The sequence below is a fragment of the Haliotis asinina genome, chromosome 7, assembly GCF_037392515.1.
Source record: "Haliotis asinina isolate JCU_RB_2024 chromosome 7, JCU_Hal_asi_v2, whole genome shotgun sequence".
NCBI lineage: Eukaryota > Metazoa > Mollusca > Gastropoda > Lepetellida > Haliotidae > Haliotis > Haliotis asinina.
The window spans coordinates 11,915,492-11,932,492 of record NC_090286.1 but is presented as its reverse complement, the minus strand read 5'-3'; the positions used below and the strand labels follow the sequence as shown (position 1 = coordinate 11,932,492).

At 44.9% G+C, this 17,001-nt stretch overlaps 1 protein-coding gene across 2 annotated transcripts; it reads left to right on the top strand.

Moving 5' to 3' along the window:
• Positions 1-528: 528 nt before the first annotated feature.
• On the top strand, positions 529-12,528 carry LOC137291810 (uncharacterized). 2 transcript variants are annotated; one of them, XM_067823347.1, is made up of 5 exons: positions 529-1,546; positions 4,864-5,055; positions 9,526-9,675; positions 10,346-10,534; positions 12,160-12,528. In XM_067823347.1, exons 1-5 carry the CDS (start codon positions 763-765, stop codon positions 12,339-12,341), a joined length of 1,497 nt encoding a protein of 498 aa, XP_067679448.1. In that variant the 5' UTR covers positions 529-762; the 3' UTR covers positions 12,342-12,528. The 2 variants fall into 2 exon arrangements, with proteins under 2 accessions (XP_067679448.1, XP_067679447.1); XM_067823346.1 differs by having other exon boundaries at positions 546-1,546; positions 4,864-5,088.
• The last annotated feature ends 4,473 nt before the right edge of the window (positions 12,529-17,001 follow it).

Sequence of the window (17,001 nt, the reverse complement as noted above, 5' to 3'; positions counted from 1 at the left end):
ATATGAACGAATCGGTGTTGTTTAAGTTCTGTTGGATAGTATATATCTAGATGCCAAGAGGCCGATCTCGTTACACGTACACGTCGGCAGTGTTCAACTAGAAGAGATTTATGATGATGATGAAGTTGTTGGCATGTGCTCAGAGAATTAAGGGAATGAAATCCTTGCATTCTCTCATCTTTCAAAATCCAAACTTTCCACACTTTTAAAACTGTCCAAATGTTCACAACGCCTTCATACCCAAACCTCAAAATGTGCCTAAAGGGGAATTCTTATTCGCGAACAACTTAGAAACAGTCCAAAATCCTGTTAACGTTTAATAAGGTTGGATCTACCTAACACCTCCCCTCACTTCAACACATCACCTCATCCCTCAACATATCTCCATTCAGACTGCCTGTAACCAATTGTCTTACCTTTAAACACGGGACAGGGTTCGGCTAATCCCATCTGCGATCGTGCATGAAAGATGTGTCGATTATAAATATGTCTTATGCTAAAAATGCTAAAAGCAAGAGTGACGACGTTAGTCGGGTATGCGGGCTGTCACAGTCAATCTGGTGTCCCGACCTCCGTGCTGGCATACTCAGAGCCGCGAAGCCGAGGGTGATTATGTGTACGACTGGAGTATCATTTCACACGCTACAGCTGATGTCATTACCCGTGATGTGCCTACTTACCTGTTTGGAGTTTGAAGGAAAGTGAATGACCGGAGTGTTCGGTTCCACCCAAGGGGTTCGCGAGTGACCCTGGGTTCTCGTTATGCACTTACTGCTAGCTGTTGTGTGTGTACATCTGACCGTTCTCGGACAGACAGACATCTTGGGACATCTGGTAGAGAAGGGGCAGAGAGGCACAATGAGATATCTGGTAGAGAAGGGGCACAGAGGCCAAACTGGACGTCGGGTGGAAGACGGAGGACAGAAAAGACCACTAGGGCAATTGGTGGAAGAGGGACACACAACCCCACTGATATTTCTGGTAGAGAATGGACACAGAGGCCAAATTGGACGTCGGGTGGAAGACGGGCAGAACGGACCACTAGGACAATTGGTGGAAGAGGCACACACAGCCCCACTGGGATTTCTGGTAGGGAATGGGCACAAAGGTCAAATAGGGCGTCTGGGGGGAGACGGGCAGAAAGGATCACTGGGACAGTTAGTAGAGGTGGGACAGACAGGCACACTGGGACATCTGGCCAAGGTTGGACCGGCAGACCCCAAAACACATCTGGAGGAGGAGGGTCAGATAGACCTGTTGGGACGTGTGGTGAATGAGGCACAGACAGACACACTGGGACTGCTTATGGAGGATAGAGAGACATCGGGACATCTAATGATCCGAGTTAAGGGTAAATCAAGTCAAGCGAGTTTGATCCGAGGGAAGAGGGATACATACATCGTCGACGGCCACAACATTGTCACAAACATGATGGCAGGCCCATCTTGGATATTAACCCCTGAATCCCAGACTGGGATACCTAGAGATCCAGGCCAGAGTACAAGCATACTGAAGGTGGACTCTCCACAAGTCAGAACAAGGCGAAGTAAGTACATATGTCTGCATTTTAATGCATGTAAATTGTGTATGTCTGTTTATATATTGTGTTAGTTCAGATGAAGTCTGTGTATAGTGTTTGCCAGGTCAGATTAAGTGAGTAGTACATATGTGAAATGTTTATTCAAATGAAGTATCTGTAACGTCACATCTGATGAAAGCCAGTTCATCCCTGCATGTCTTGTCATTCCTGCTCCCAGCAATGTTCCAGCTATATGACAGCTACCTGTATCAACGAAACCAATGATTAAAAGTATGACAACGTGTCATGCCGCCGTGGACGTATACGACATATGGTACCGGAAACCAATCATGACACTGAAACCCGGAAAAAGTAGGTCTTTTAAATGTTGTTTCATGTCTCGTTGCGCCCGTACATCTTCTAGGTGTTGTAACAGGGTTATTGTTGTGCTGACGTTGTTGCTGTAAAATGTTGTTTCAGGTCACGTTGGATCCATACACCTTCTAGTTGTTGTTGTTGTTGTTGTTGTTGTTCGAGAAAATACCAGAAGGAGATAGTTTTATGTTATTAAAGGGCCTTAACAGCCCTACATCTAAGGAACAAGTTTATAACCACTTAAGTGTGAACGCCAGTCGAGTGTTTCAAGCATTAGTTCATACATGAGTCACGCCTGCTGTTCAGCTTTGCCTCCAAGGCCCCTAGACTGTCTGCTCACAAAAACATTCGTGTTCTTATTTGAAACAGGACCTGTTGGCTTCTCGAAATATTTGTAGCTTGTGATTGTAAATTGTTGCTTTGAAATATCAAGGCCACTACTTTATAAGCTCAAGCGCACATAATGATCGAAATAGTTTCAAACAATGACACAAGATATTCACTTGGCAATAAACAATATAAGACAACCGTGGACATGGTCCTTAGTTAAAACATGTCTGAATTGGAATATTTATCCTACATCTACTTTATCATTTATTAGAAATAATGTATTTATTATGTGTTATTATTCCAATGAAATATCTATCATAATAGAATTTTGTCTTAACTTTCTAATGAAACGCTTTTGGACATCACTTACGCATAATGAAGTGTATAACCTGAAATATTTCTATAATGCAATTGTTCAGAGCAGAACAACTTTATAATCATTTATAAGACAACCGAGGAAAGACGATTTGGTTTTTCTCTGTTCTAACCAAACTGTTAGTTCAATGTACCTTAATAACATCTTATCGTAATGCATATTTTGTGAATGTTCTAAAAGTGGTTTTAGAAAAAAATCCACTCATTAAGTAATATGATACAACATGAATGCAGTATGATATACAGGCAACTGGGGGTTATTTAGTACCGTTTCAGCTGCGTCCTGGGCTTGAGGTTCAGAGAGTCCAGCAGACGCACAGCTGGGGACGCACGGAATATTTGTGCAGATAACAGCGGTAACATTCGCATTTATAAAAATGTAACCAATGGTATGCGCAGGTATTACCAGTAGACACACGAGAGTTCCAGAAACATGGAGGAAAGGAGCTTTGTGTAAATATTACAAATGTTTAACTGTCTAAAATAAATTTACAAAACTACCTCGAGAACACCCTGCGTCGTCTTTATTGGCATCGATCCATTCATGTCATTCTGATTGGACAGCCTAGTAGGTAAAGTGTCCACTCGGGACGCTGAAGGCCCGGGTTCGATTAGCCGCATGGGCACAATGTGTGAAACCATTTCTGCCATCACCACCGTGATATTACTGGAATATTGCTTAAAAACGGCATAAAATCATACTCAGTCACGTAATTCTATTTTGACCCCAAAATCCGATAGAATCTGTTTTGGCGCATGACCGAGACTGGTTAATTTCTAGCATTGACGTTTTATGTTGTCAACAAATACTTTGTCGCCTTTACACCATAGCATTAAGGTGTATTATGGCCTGATAAACATGTTTAATATTGGAATATATGTGTTTCAGTTCTTGTAACTTGCCGCAGTTCCAAACAAACAAACGAGAATCAAAGCAATTCCACCATTTGAATAAAAGAGAATCGAAATGAAAACGTGTTGGTCCAAAAATAATCAAAGAAGGGATCAATCACAAATGCTGTTTTATCATAGATCAAAGCGATTAATCACAGAAAAAGAAGCCTTATTCGGTCTTAAAAGACAGTGCTAACTTCACTGAATGTGGAATTGATTCTCAAACCCTCATGACTGAACTTGAGACCTGTTTGATTGTATTCAAAGTAAAGTGCGCTGGTATCTTAAATAGTTAAAAAGAAGATGTATAGTGACGATTAAGGGGAGAGACTGTGGACTTGGGCTAACTTTTTTTTAAAAAAGTTCTCCGATTTCCATTGCGACGTGATCAATAGCTTTGAAGCAGAATGGTTTTAAATGAAACATCGATTGAGAAGAGTTTTAAGAGAAGAAACGGGCGCAACTGCTTTATTGGAGTAACGATTGGACGACAGACGAGAACCATATAGGCGCGCAGGCTCGGTAACAACAAATAACCGATCATAATGACGTCTACATCATCTATTATAAGTCAGAACGATCCCTTGAAGAGAGGGTCAGTTAGAGGGTCAGTTTCATGTAGTGTCCTATTAATCATTCCTTCTATGTACGCCACGTTAACTGTTTTGACAGTTTAACCTAGAATGGATTTCCAGTTGCCATAATGGAAATGGCGGCCATCTTGAATATTTTTAATCGGTGTCTATTAGCCTGTTTTAGACTGTTAATTAAGTAATGTGTGGCATGATCACATGTAGTCCGAGCTATTACCCCAACTAAAACACAATTTGTCTATCAACCTGTTTGACTTAATCGTGGTGTGTGATATGGTGCGGTTTGTGCGTGCGTGTGTGCGAGCATACGCGCGCGCGTTCGTGTTTATATCCCAGAGTCCATGTAACTCTTGTATCATATTTTTAAACGATGGTGTGTGGATCCAGTGTCTGGATTCAGGATTTAGGCCATGAGCTAATTAGGCCCAAAGTCCCAGACGGGATAGAACATTGGCTGCTTGTTTGTCAGGAAAGGGGCATTTACAGACCAACGTCACGTGACAGGGATATTACACTAACGTGAGTGAGCTAGGATTATACGTTTACCGCTTTGACGAGTTAGAGTCCACGAGTTACGTTGCTGACAAACCTGGAAAACATAATCAAAGCGATGCGGTCCGAACATGATCATAGTTTCCTGTCGTGTCAAAGGGCGGCAACTCCGCAGAGCGAAAGGCTGCCACTTGTGCTCCATTGTAAAAAGAAACGCCGTCACTGAGATATCAGTGGGTAAATGTAGAAACCTGGTGATATAACTTGATTATTGATGTGTTTCAGCTGTGATCGGGCGCTACCCGATGTGTCCTCGCGGCTGTACGTCATGTTCTGCCGTCAACGGCTGTGTGACGTGTGAGAGACGATACTTCTTGTTTCTGTACCGCCGGAACATGCGTCAGACGGGCATGTGCACACCCAGCTGTCCCCCAGGGTACTTTGGTGTCCGTCAACACTTCCACAACAGATGCGTCAGTATGTTGCCTCTTGCACGTAGAAAAATCATTAGTGAGTGAGTTTAGTTTTACGCCGCAATATTACATCTACATGGTGGCAGTCTGTAAATAATCGAGTCTGGACCAGACAATCCAGTGATCAACAGTGTGAACATCGATCTGCTCAACTGGGAGCCAATGTCATGTCAACCAAGCCTGACCACCCGATCCCATTAGCCGCCTCTTACGACAAGCATAGTCGCCTTTAATGGCAAGCATGGGTTGCTGAAGGCCTGTTCTACCCCGGACCCTCACTGAGAAGGTCAGTCATCTCGTGACATGACTAAGAGGGTCAGTCATCTCGTGACATGACTGAGAGGGCCAGTCATCTCGTGACATGACTGAGAGGGCCAGTCATCTCGTGACATGACTAAGAGGGTCAGTCATCTCGTGACATGACTGAGAGGGCGAGTCATCTCGTGACATGACTAAGAGGGTCAGTCATCTCGTGACATGACTGAGAGGGTCACCCATCTCGTGACATGACTGAGAGGGTCAGTCATCTCGTGACATGACTGATAGGGCCAGTCATCTCGTGACATGACTAAGAGGGTCAGTCATCTCGTGACATGACTAAGATGGTCAGTCATCTCGTGACATGACTGAGAGAGTCAGTCATCTCGTGACATGACTAAGAGGGTCAGCCATCTCACGACATGACTAAGAGGGTCAGCCATCTCGTGACATGACTGAGAGGGTCAGTAATCTCGTGACATGACTGAGAGGGTCAGTCATCTCGTGACATGACTGAGAGGGTCAGTCATCTCGTGACATGACTAAGATGGTCAGTCATCTCGTGACATGACTGAGAGGGTCAGTCATCTCGTGACATGACTGAGAGGGTCAGTCATCTTGTGACATGACTGAGAGGGTCAGCCATCTCGTGACATGACTGAGAGGGTCAGTCATCTCGTGACATGACTGAGAGGGTCAGCCATCTCGTGACATGACTGAGAGGGTCAGCCATCTCGTGACATGACTCAGATGGTCAGTCATCTCGTGACATGACTAAGAGGGTCAGTCATCTCGTGACATGACTAAGAGGGTCAGGCATATCGTGACATGACTGAGAGGGTCAGGCATCTCGTGACATGGCTGAGATGGTCAGTCATGTCGTGACATGACTAAGAGGGTCAGTCATCTCGTGACATGACTGAGAGGGCCAGTCATCTCGTGACATGACTCAGAGGGTCAGTCATCTCGTGACATGACTGAGAGGGTCAGTCATCTCGTGACATGACTGAGAGGGTCAGTCATCTCGTGACATGACTGAGAGGGTCAGTCATCTCGTGACATGACTGAGAGGGTCAGGCATCTCGTGACATGACTGAGAGGGCCAGTCATCTCGTGACATGACTGAGAGGGCCAGTCATCTCGTGACATGACTGAGAGGGTCAGCCATCTCGTGACATGACTGAGAGGGTCAGCCATCTCGTGACATGAGTAAGAGGGTCAGTCATCTCGTGACATGACTGAGAGGGTCAGTCATCTCGTGACATGACTGAGAGGGTCAGCCATCTCGTGACATGACTGAGAGGGTCAGCCATCTCGTGACATGGCTGAGATGGTCAGTCATGTCGTGACATGACTAAGAGGGTCAGTCATCTCGTGACATGACTGAGAGGGCCAGTCATCTCGTGACATGACTCAGAGGGTCAGTCATCTCGTGACATGACTGAGAGGGCCAGTCATCTCGTGACATGACTGAGAGGGTCAGCCATCTCGTGACATGACTGAGAGGGTCAGCCATCTCGTGACATGAGTAAGAGGGTCAGTCATCTCGTGACATGACTGAGAGGGTCAGTCATCTCGTGACATGACTGAGAGGGTCAGTCATCTCGTGACATGACTGAGAGGGCCAGTCATCTCGTGACATGACTGAGAGGGCGAGTCATCTCGTGACATGACTGAGAGGGTCAGTCATCTCGTGACATGACTGAGAGGGTCACCCATCTCGTGACATGACTGAGAGGGTCAGTCATCTCGTGACATGACTGATAGGGCCAGTCATCTCGTGACATGACTAAGAGGGTCAGTCATCTCGTGACATGACTAAGATGGTCAGTCATCTCGTGACATGACTGAGAGAGTCAGTCATCTCGTGACATGACTAAGAGGGTCAGCCATCTCACGACATGACTAAGAGGGTCAGCCATCTCGTGACATGACTGAGAGGGTCAGTCATCTCGTGACATGACTGAGAGGGTCAGTCATCTCGTGACATGACTGAGAGGGTCAGTCATCTCGTGACATGACTAAGATGGTCAGTCATCTCGTGACATGACTGAGAGGGTCAGTCATCTCGTGACATGACTGAGAGGGTCAGTCATCTTGTGACATGACTGAGAGGGTCAGCCATCTCGTGACATGACTGAGAGGGTCAGTCATCTCGTGACATGACTGAGAGGGTCAGCCATCTCGTGACATGACTGAGAGGGTCAGCCATCTCGTGACATGACTCAGATGGTCAGTCATCTCGTGACATGACTAAGAGGGTCAGTCATCTCGTGACATGACTAAGAGGGTCAGGCATATCGTGACATGACTGAGAGGGTCAGGCATCTCGTGACATGGCTGAGATGGTCAGTCATGTCGTGACATGACTAAGAGGGTCAGTCATCTCGTGACATGACTGAGAGGGCCAGTCATCTCGTGACATGACTCAGAGGGTCAGTCATCTCGTGACATGACTCAGAGGGTCAGTCATCTCGTGACATGACTGAGAGGGTCAGTCATCTCGTGACATGACTGAGAGGGTCAGTCATCTCGTGACATGACTGAGAGGGTCAGTCATCTCGTGACATGACTGAGAGGGCCAGTCATCTCGTGACATGACTGAGAGGGCCAGTCATCTCGTGACATGACTGAGAGGGTCAGCCATCTCGTGACATGACTGAGAGGGTCAGCCATCTCGTGACATGAGTAAGAGGGTCAGTCATCTCGTGACATGACTGAGAGGGTCAGTCATCTCGTGACATGACTGAGAGGGTCAGCCATCTCGTGACATGACTGAGAGGGTCAGCCATCTCGTGACATGGCTGAGATGGTCAGTCATGTCGTGACATGACTAAGAGGGTCAGTCATCTCGTGACATGACTGAGAGGGCCAGTCATCTCGTGACATGACTCAGAGGGTCAGTCATCTCGTGACATGACTGAGAGGGCCAGTCATCTCGTGACATGACTGAGAGGGTCAGTCATCTCGTGACATGACTGAGAGGGTCAGCCATCTCGTGACATGAGTAAGAGGGTCAGTCATCTCGTGACATGACTGAGAGGGTCAGTCATCTCGTGACATGACTGAGAGGGTCAGTCATCTCGTGACATGACTGAGAGGGCCAGTCATCTCGTGACATGACTGAGAGGGCCAGTCATCTCGTGACATGACTGAGAGGGTCAGTCATCTCGTGACATGACTGAGAGGGTCAGTCATCTCGTGACATGACTGAGAGGGTCACCCATCTCGTGACATGACTGAGAGGGTCAGTCATCTCGTGACATGACTAAGAGAGCCATTTCGCATCATTTTGTGTAACAGCAATCAATGTGCTTCAGCCATTTCATGAAATTCCATTCCATCTATATGTGGTGAACAGGGGTTTGTGAAGGGGCTGCCCTGGTCACAGCAAGTAGCAAACAAACAAGTGGAAATGCTTCAAACCCATGTAGAAGTGCACCAGTCGTTGCCTCAATAATTTTACTGTTAATGACAATAAGTGATGTTGAAATTGTGATCCACTTTTGTAGATTAAGTAAAATGTCATGAAATCACTGAAGTATATTATTGTTGCTACACAAAATTTAGAATTAATCTTCACTATCCCATGCTTGTCGTGAGAGGTGAATGCCGGTATCGGGTGGTCTGACTCGCTGACTTTGTTGACACGTTCTTGGTTCCCAGTTGCGTAGATCGATGCTCATGTCGTTGATCACTTAATTATCTGTCCCAGACTCGATTATTTACACACCGCCGCCATGTAGCTGGAATATTGCTGAGTGCGGTGTAAAACTAAACTCACTCACTTTCTCATAGGTATGCTCACAGCGAGTCGAAAATTAATGTGAAACCATTCTGTTTGCACACAGAGGTTTACCTGCATGAGGTCTATAGCGCTACAATGACTGTAACCCCCAATCTCATAGGCTTAAGACAGTCGTAACGCTAAAATCCCTTTGTGCAGGTGGGCCCTGGAAGTCTGCCTATTCATATCTGGAAGTTTACCTGTAAGAATATGCAGGTTTTCCAGTCTGTATGTACTTGACTGTGCTTCTGAATTTCCACCTGTATATATCTAGAGGTGTCTGTACCGTATACTTTTGAGTATCTTGGGGTGTGTGTACCCGTCTGTGTTTCTACCCGTATGTCTCTAGGTGATGTGCTAGAGAGTAGAAGGCTACTAAAGTGTATGGAATGGATAATGTTTCCATTTTTTGTGATTTTGTTTTCCCAGAGTGTCAAGTGAGTCACTGCCGGTCCTGCTTCACGCGCCAGTATTGCACGCAGTGTTACCGTCCACGAATAGCACACAGGGGCGACTGCATCGACTCCTGCCCCACCGGCTTGCACCTCGCCAACTACTCGTCAGAGTGTAGGAGTAGAGGTGAGTGAGGGAGGGAGGGAGGGAGATGTTTGCGCAAACAGTTTGCCAGAAAAGCTAAATATCGGTAGTGAAGATGGATCTTGTTGTTACTGTCTGGAGCTTGACATCGCAGGGCTAAAACCAGTACTGATCGGCTCGGAGTCTGTGACACTATGCACACACGAAACGTGCATGACACTTGTATAAAACATGACCTATATAATAATAATCCCTATCCAACCTCTTATATATCAAGGGAGCCGTGAGGTAGCTTAACGGTTAAGCGTCCACTCGTCACGCTTTAAGTTCAAGTTCGGATCCAAATATATACAGTGCGTGAGCCCGTTCCTGAAGTCCCCTACCGTGACAGTACCGTGACAATATGGCATAAAACCACGTGAAACAAAACTCACTCACCTGCTTATATACGACACACATACAACGATGTTTCCCATCGATATTCGTGTACAATACGACTCGTATATAGCACTGTTCCCTATAAACTTTTAAATAAGACAACAGGAAGGCTATACTCACACTCTTGCATAGCACAACGCATGCACCACCCTTTTCCTTCCTTTGTGTTCCAGAACATGTATATAATGAATAAACAGTGTTCATGAAGATATTCTTCCCTTAGCACTCACCGTGAAGATGCTTGTATATCACATTGTGCCCATTCTTTTTACAGTGGACTGTCTCGTGGGACCGTGGACAACGTGGAGCGCATGTAGACCACGTGGAAGAGGGTGCGGACAACGGCGGCGCTTCCGAGTCCGATCCCGGAGCATCATTGAGTCTCCGTCACCCAACGGGGGAACTGCGTGTCCCCCTCTTCGAGAGCGACGCGGGTGTCAAGGTGCGCGGGGAACTTGCAGAGGTAAATCCCTTAAGTCATCTTCTTGTACGGCAAAAACCGCTGAGCAGACGTTGAAAGGTCCCACGTAAATACTTCGAGTTTACTTAATGAGCATGCTATAATCGAGGTAACTTGGATGCGACACACCCAAATTAGGCTGAGTAAGTTCAGTTGGGTTTTATGTCACATCGGCATTATTCCAGCCACATAGTGACGTGAACCATATAGTAACGTGAACCAGTGACGTGAGCCATAGAGTGACGTGAGCCACAGAGTGACGTGAATCATATAGCGACGTGAACCATATAGGGACGTGAGCCATATATTGACGTGAACCATATAGTGACGTGAACCATATAGTGACGTGAACCATATAGGGACGTGAGCCATATAGTGACGTGAATCATATAGCGACGTGAACCATAGAGTGACGTGAGCCATATAGTGACGTGAGCCATAGAGTGGCGTGAGCCATAGAGTGACGTGAGCCACAGAGTGACGTGAATCATACACTGACGTGAGCCATAGAGTGATGTGAACCATATAGTGACGTGAACCAGTGACGTGAGCCATATAGTGACGTGAGCCATAGAGTGACGTGAGCCACGGAGTGACGTGAATCATATAGCGACGTGAACCATATAGGGACGTGAGCCATATAGTGACGTGAATCATATAGTGACGTGAACCATATAGGGACGTGAGCCATATAGTGACGTGAATCATATAATGACGTGAACCATATAGGGACGTGAGCCATATAGTGACGTGAGCCATATAGCGACGTGAGCCATATAGCGACGTGAACCATAGAGTGGCGTGAACCATACAGTGACGTGAGCCATAGAGTGACGTGAGCCACGGAGTGACGTGAATCATATAGCGACGTGAACCATATAGGGACGTGAGCCATATAGTGACGTGAACCATATAGTGACGTGAACCATAGAGTGGCGTGAACCATACAGTGAAGTGAGCCATATAGTGACGTGAGCCATATAGTGACGCGATCAAGTCTGCATTCATGAACATTCTAAGTACAAAGTCAAAACAAGGCTGACTATAGAAGCGTACGAAGCTTTTACTGCGAGGCAACCGGAAGTTCTACAAATGAGTTCGACTCAGGGGTGTTTCATTATAGCGCAGTGTTGGTGTAAGTGAGTGAGTTTAGTTCTATTCCGGATCAGCAATATTTCAGCTATTTCACGGCGATCTGTAGATAATCAAGCCGGTACCAATCAATCCGGTGATCAACAACATGAGCATGGATCCAAGCAATGAAGATACGATAACGTGTCAACCAAGTCAGTGAACCTGACCATTGGATCCCGTTAGTCGCCTCTTACAAGCATGGGTTTCTGAAGACCAATTCTAACCCGAATCTTCCCGGATTTCGATGGTGATGTAAGTATGCCGTCTGCACCTAAGAATAACTGTATTAACTTTTATAGAGAACGAATGAAAACAAAAGCCACCAAACAAAATTCATAGTCAGGAAAGCACAAGAGTGATTCCGACTAAAATATGAAGTGGATGATCCGCTGATAGTAGAATAGTGTTGATACATTGATGTACGTCTATACTGTGGACTTGAAGCTGGTACCGATATATTGATAGAGGTATTGATAGAGGTCCCACTGTTGCAGATCCCTGTCGGCGCCGGAAGCGACGTAAGCGGAAGTGGCGTGGAAAACGCCGGAAGGAGCGCGGAAGAAGGAGAGGTCACAGTCGGGGCTCTGATGCCAGGAAGCGGCGGCGCTGCAGAAGCGGTCGTAAATCGTTACAAAGATGCAGGCGCCGCAGACACTGCCGTGGCGGAGAGGGCTGACATTTCAATGGACGTGTGATGTGACCTGGAGCGTCATCAGAGTCAAAGACTCTACCAGCTGTTCAGATTGCCTGGCGGCGTAGGGCAGTGTTTGGACTATATTTTTGTGTAATCGTCCAATGTCTCACATCTCCAAATGTCCAGAATGTACGGCTGTTTCTACAATAAATCTATAATTTGACCATTTTATATTGCCTTATATCACGTCCCATGACCGCATGGTGTTTATTTGAGTTTACCTCGTATCTCACATTTACACTAAATAAATCTATCGTCCCTTTCTTCAACCTATGTGTATTACGGACAATCAATTTTCAGTCTTCAAAACACATCATCCGTCTTCGCTCGATCACTCCTCAACCTTCACAATCCATTCTCCGTCTTTTCAACACATCCTCCATCTCCACAACCAATCATCAACCTTCACAGTCATCCTGGGACTATTTGGTAGCCTAATGGTTAAAACGTCCGTTTGTCACACCGAAGACCCGGGTTCGATTCCCCACAAGGGTACTTTGTGTCAAACCCACGTCTGGTGTCCCCAGCCGTGGTATTGCTGGAATATTCATAAAACGGCGTAAAGTTACACTCTCTCATCACACTTCATCTGTGCAACCAATTCTCAGCCTCCACAACCCATCCTACGTCTTTACAACCTATCATGCATCTTCATGTCCATCACCCATGTCCCGTCTTCTATATCCAAAACTTTCACCCATTCTCTCAACTCGTCTCTCCTCAGAACACAGGTCTCACACCCCTACAAACACATTACAAACCCTCAAGACCGATGATCCATCACCATCTCAAATCTCAGCATCCCCAAACCCCTTCATCAGTTCTCAAGATCACCAAACATTACGAACCCATTAAACCAAGCACCACCCATCCTAAATAACCAACTTCCAGCATCCAAACAGTATTGGCCATTCCCGAGTACCCACATCCTAACCACCCGAAAGAACCATCCTAAGACCCTGGCTAGGTCCTCCCCATCCCCAAGGCCCTCCCCCTACCCCCTACCTCCATCCCCCGGTTAGGACACAAATACCTATTGCACTCCACCCACACAGTTCTGTCCATGTTACCGCCGTGGTTGTGACACATCATGTCATTATACGGCCAGCTCGCAACCAAGACGCCACTGTGTGCATACCTCACCAAAGTCTGACAGGCCAGCATCCAAAGCTATCATTATTAACAACTATTTAATCGAACCACGTCAATTCTTCTCGCCTAATTGACATTGCAACCCATTCTTTAAACCCCTAGTCGTCAATTTTTGGACGACAACTTTGTCGTGAGTTTATTGGAATCGTACGGTCGATACGGTTGAGCCGGCGTCAGAGCAAGGGCAATATCGGGAGCTCCAATACGGAGCCGTGCAGCTGGCGACATCTCTTCGCCAAGACTGGCGGTAATTACTAGCACTGAGAGGAGCGCAGGGAGCCAGGGAGAGGGTGGTTCTTCATCGATCTGGACTCCCTCCATCGCTGTCCGACAGTTTCTCAATCACATCTAGAGGTCACCACTCTCCATTGGCACTTGCTGGGGCATACGACACCACAGACTCTCAGGCGGACGGTCGGTCATTGCAAACTCCGGCTCAATCACAGCGATGGCAGCGGTATAGCTCTGTGATTCCCTTCACGGTAAGTTCCAGAGCTAGTGCTCGCATCCATTACGCCTAGATCAGATTGACGTCAATTATCTCCCGATTCTAGATAGGAGGTTCACCTTGCACCATAATCAGTCACGAACAGGTTCATCGGGATTTTCTTTCCTCTCCGATATTTACCTACTCCTGATAAATCCTTACACACTTTCTTTTTTCACCTTACTTTGAATTCACCATTGTGCTATAACTTCTTGATGTTAGTTAAATCACTGTAAATTTAATTGTCATTCTATAAGTTGATGAGTCAATAATCAAGCATACGAATAACTTGTTTATTCAGAGTTACGTTTCGATCTATAGATTTTTTGATTATTGTCAAAAAAGAATCTACACCGAAACATTGCTCTGTGCAATGAACAAGTTGTATAAAGTTGCATGTTTCATCACTCTACATTTGCATAGATTTAGAAAGTTTTTAAGGAATTACTAACTGAAGGCCTAACCTCTCTTACAAGTAAATAGGAAATGTGTTTTAGTTTGAAGCCAAAGATTCGCTCAGCTGGTGTATGTCCAATGGCCTCTTGGGTGAGGGGACATTCTATCTACCAGAACACCATTAGGCAGAGTAAATATGTACGGTAAACACTTAAGTACTGACCTTGTCTTTCCATGACAGCCAATCAGAGAGCTTTCTAAGAATAGATTGTGATTGATAGTGTCCATCGAAAGTACCCGTGGGGGTTAAAAAGATGGGACCTCTGTTCTAGACATAAACCATTTTTGCAACAGCCACAAGCACAGGGCATGGAGCCCATTCATTGTGATTCTAATCGAACTGAGCAGTATGAAGCTTTTGTTAAATATGTTTAAATTTGGTTTTATTTTTGTCTTTTTTAATTCAGTGAAGTCCACTCAATAAGATAAGGTGACCAAGTCGACTGTCATGTTATCCTGTGGGGTGAATATAATTGCAATGCAATGATTTTGGGGGGGATCTTTTCGTCTATTGTTGGTTTTTTTAGTCGGGGTGGGGTGGGGGATTGTTTCTTTTTGGTTTTGGGGGGTTTTTGGAGCGGTTTTTTTTTTCATTTGTTATTTGGGCTGGGTTTCTTTCACAAGCTGCTATCGGACAGTTTCTTGATCGTTTTCGGTTCATCTTGGTATTTCCGGCTATCATAGTGATTTTCTTCTACTATTATTCTTGTTGGGAACACTAAACAAACGTTCTAAACCAAAACAAGCCGTCATTTTAATCATTTTACATCATATCTTTTATATCAAATCTCACGTGTTTCTTTCACACTACTTTATCACATCAGGGGTCATTTATTCTAATTTTTCATTTATCAGGTGTTGGTCACACCAGTTCATAACGGCTGTGTTTCTCATACTAATGTATCACATATCAGGTGTTATTCACTCATTATAAATGCACGTGTCTCTCGTACTATTCATTCACATAATTCGGTTTGACATTACATGCCAAAGATGACACATATCAGCTACACAATAGCTTCTAACACACGCCTACACAATAGCTTCTCACACACACCTACACAATTGTTACTCACACACCTACACAAAATCTTCTCACACATACGCACACAATAGGTTTTTAAAAACACTTACACAATAGTTTCTCACTCACACACATCTACACAATAGGTTCTCACACAAACCTTCACAATAGCCTCTCAGACACACCTACACAATAGTTTCTCTTACACCTACACAATAGCTTCTCATAGACCTACACAATAGCTTCTCACATGTGCCTACGCAATAGAATCTCACACACATACACAATAGCTTCTGACACACACCTACACAGTAGCTTCTCACAAGCACCTACACAATACCTGCTCACACACACCTACACAATAATTTATGGCACGCACCTACACAATAGTTTCTCACAAGCACCTACACAATACCTGTTCTCACATGCCTACACAATACCCTCTCCCGCACACCTATAAAGTAGCTTTTCACACACCTGCACAATAGCCTCTCGCAAGCACCTACACAATAGCTTCTCACACACCTAAACAATAGCTTTTGCCACGTCAAGACTTATTTATTCTAATTTTTCATTTATAAGGTGTTAGTCACACCATTTTATCACGTAAGTGCTTCTCATAGTAATGTATCACATATCAGGTGTTATTCACTCTGTTTATAAAATCAAGTGTCTCTCATTCTATTCATTTACATAATCCTTCTGATATTACACTCCATAAATGACACATATCAGCTACACAAGAGCTTCTCACACACACCTACACAATAGCCTCCCATACACACCTACGTAATAACTTCTCACAGACCTACCTACACAGTAGCTTGTTACAAGCACCTACACAATAGCCTCTCACAAGCACCTCCACAATAGCTTGTCACACAACCTGCACAATGGTTTCTCACAAACTCTCTCACACACAGAGAGAGAGACTCACACACACACTCCTATACAACAGCTTCTGACACACGACACGATTTCACACCCATCAGTTACAAATGCAGCTTCTCACAAAAAATGAGCCACATATCAGCTACACAACAGCCTCTCACACAAAATAAAACAAGCATCAGATACACAATAGCTTCTCACACAAAATGAGACAAGCTTTAGATACGCAATTACTTTTTAACTAATTCCTTTCTGTGCAGCAATAGCCGGCAGTTTGTGTTATTGGCATATATTATTGAATAGTCACTAACACAGCTTGTGACATTAGCATTTATATTTCTATTCCTGTATATATTAACATTATGTGTTTGCTCTGAGTAACATCAGAGATACTGTAAATCTTCGGATGTGAATTCTGGAGGAAATAAAGAAATTCATTCATTCATTCATTTATCAGCTACACAATAGCTTCTCACACAACATTAAGCAGGCATCAGCAACACAATAGCTTCTCAAACAAAATATTACTCATATCAGCCACACAATAATTTCTTACACAAAATAAAACTCATATCAGCTACATAATAGCCCCTTACACAATATGAACGAATCATATCAGCTACACAATAGCT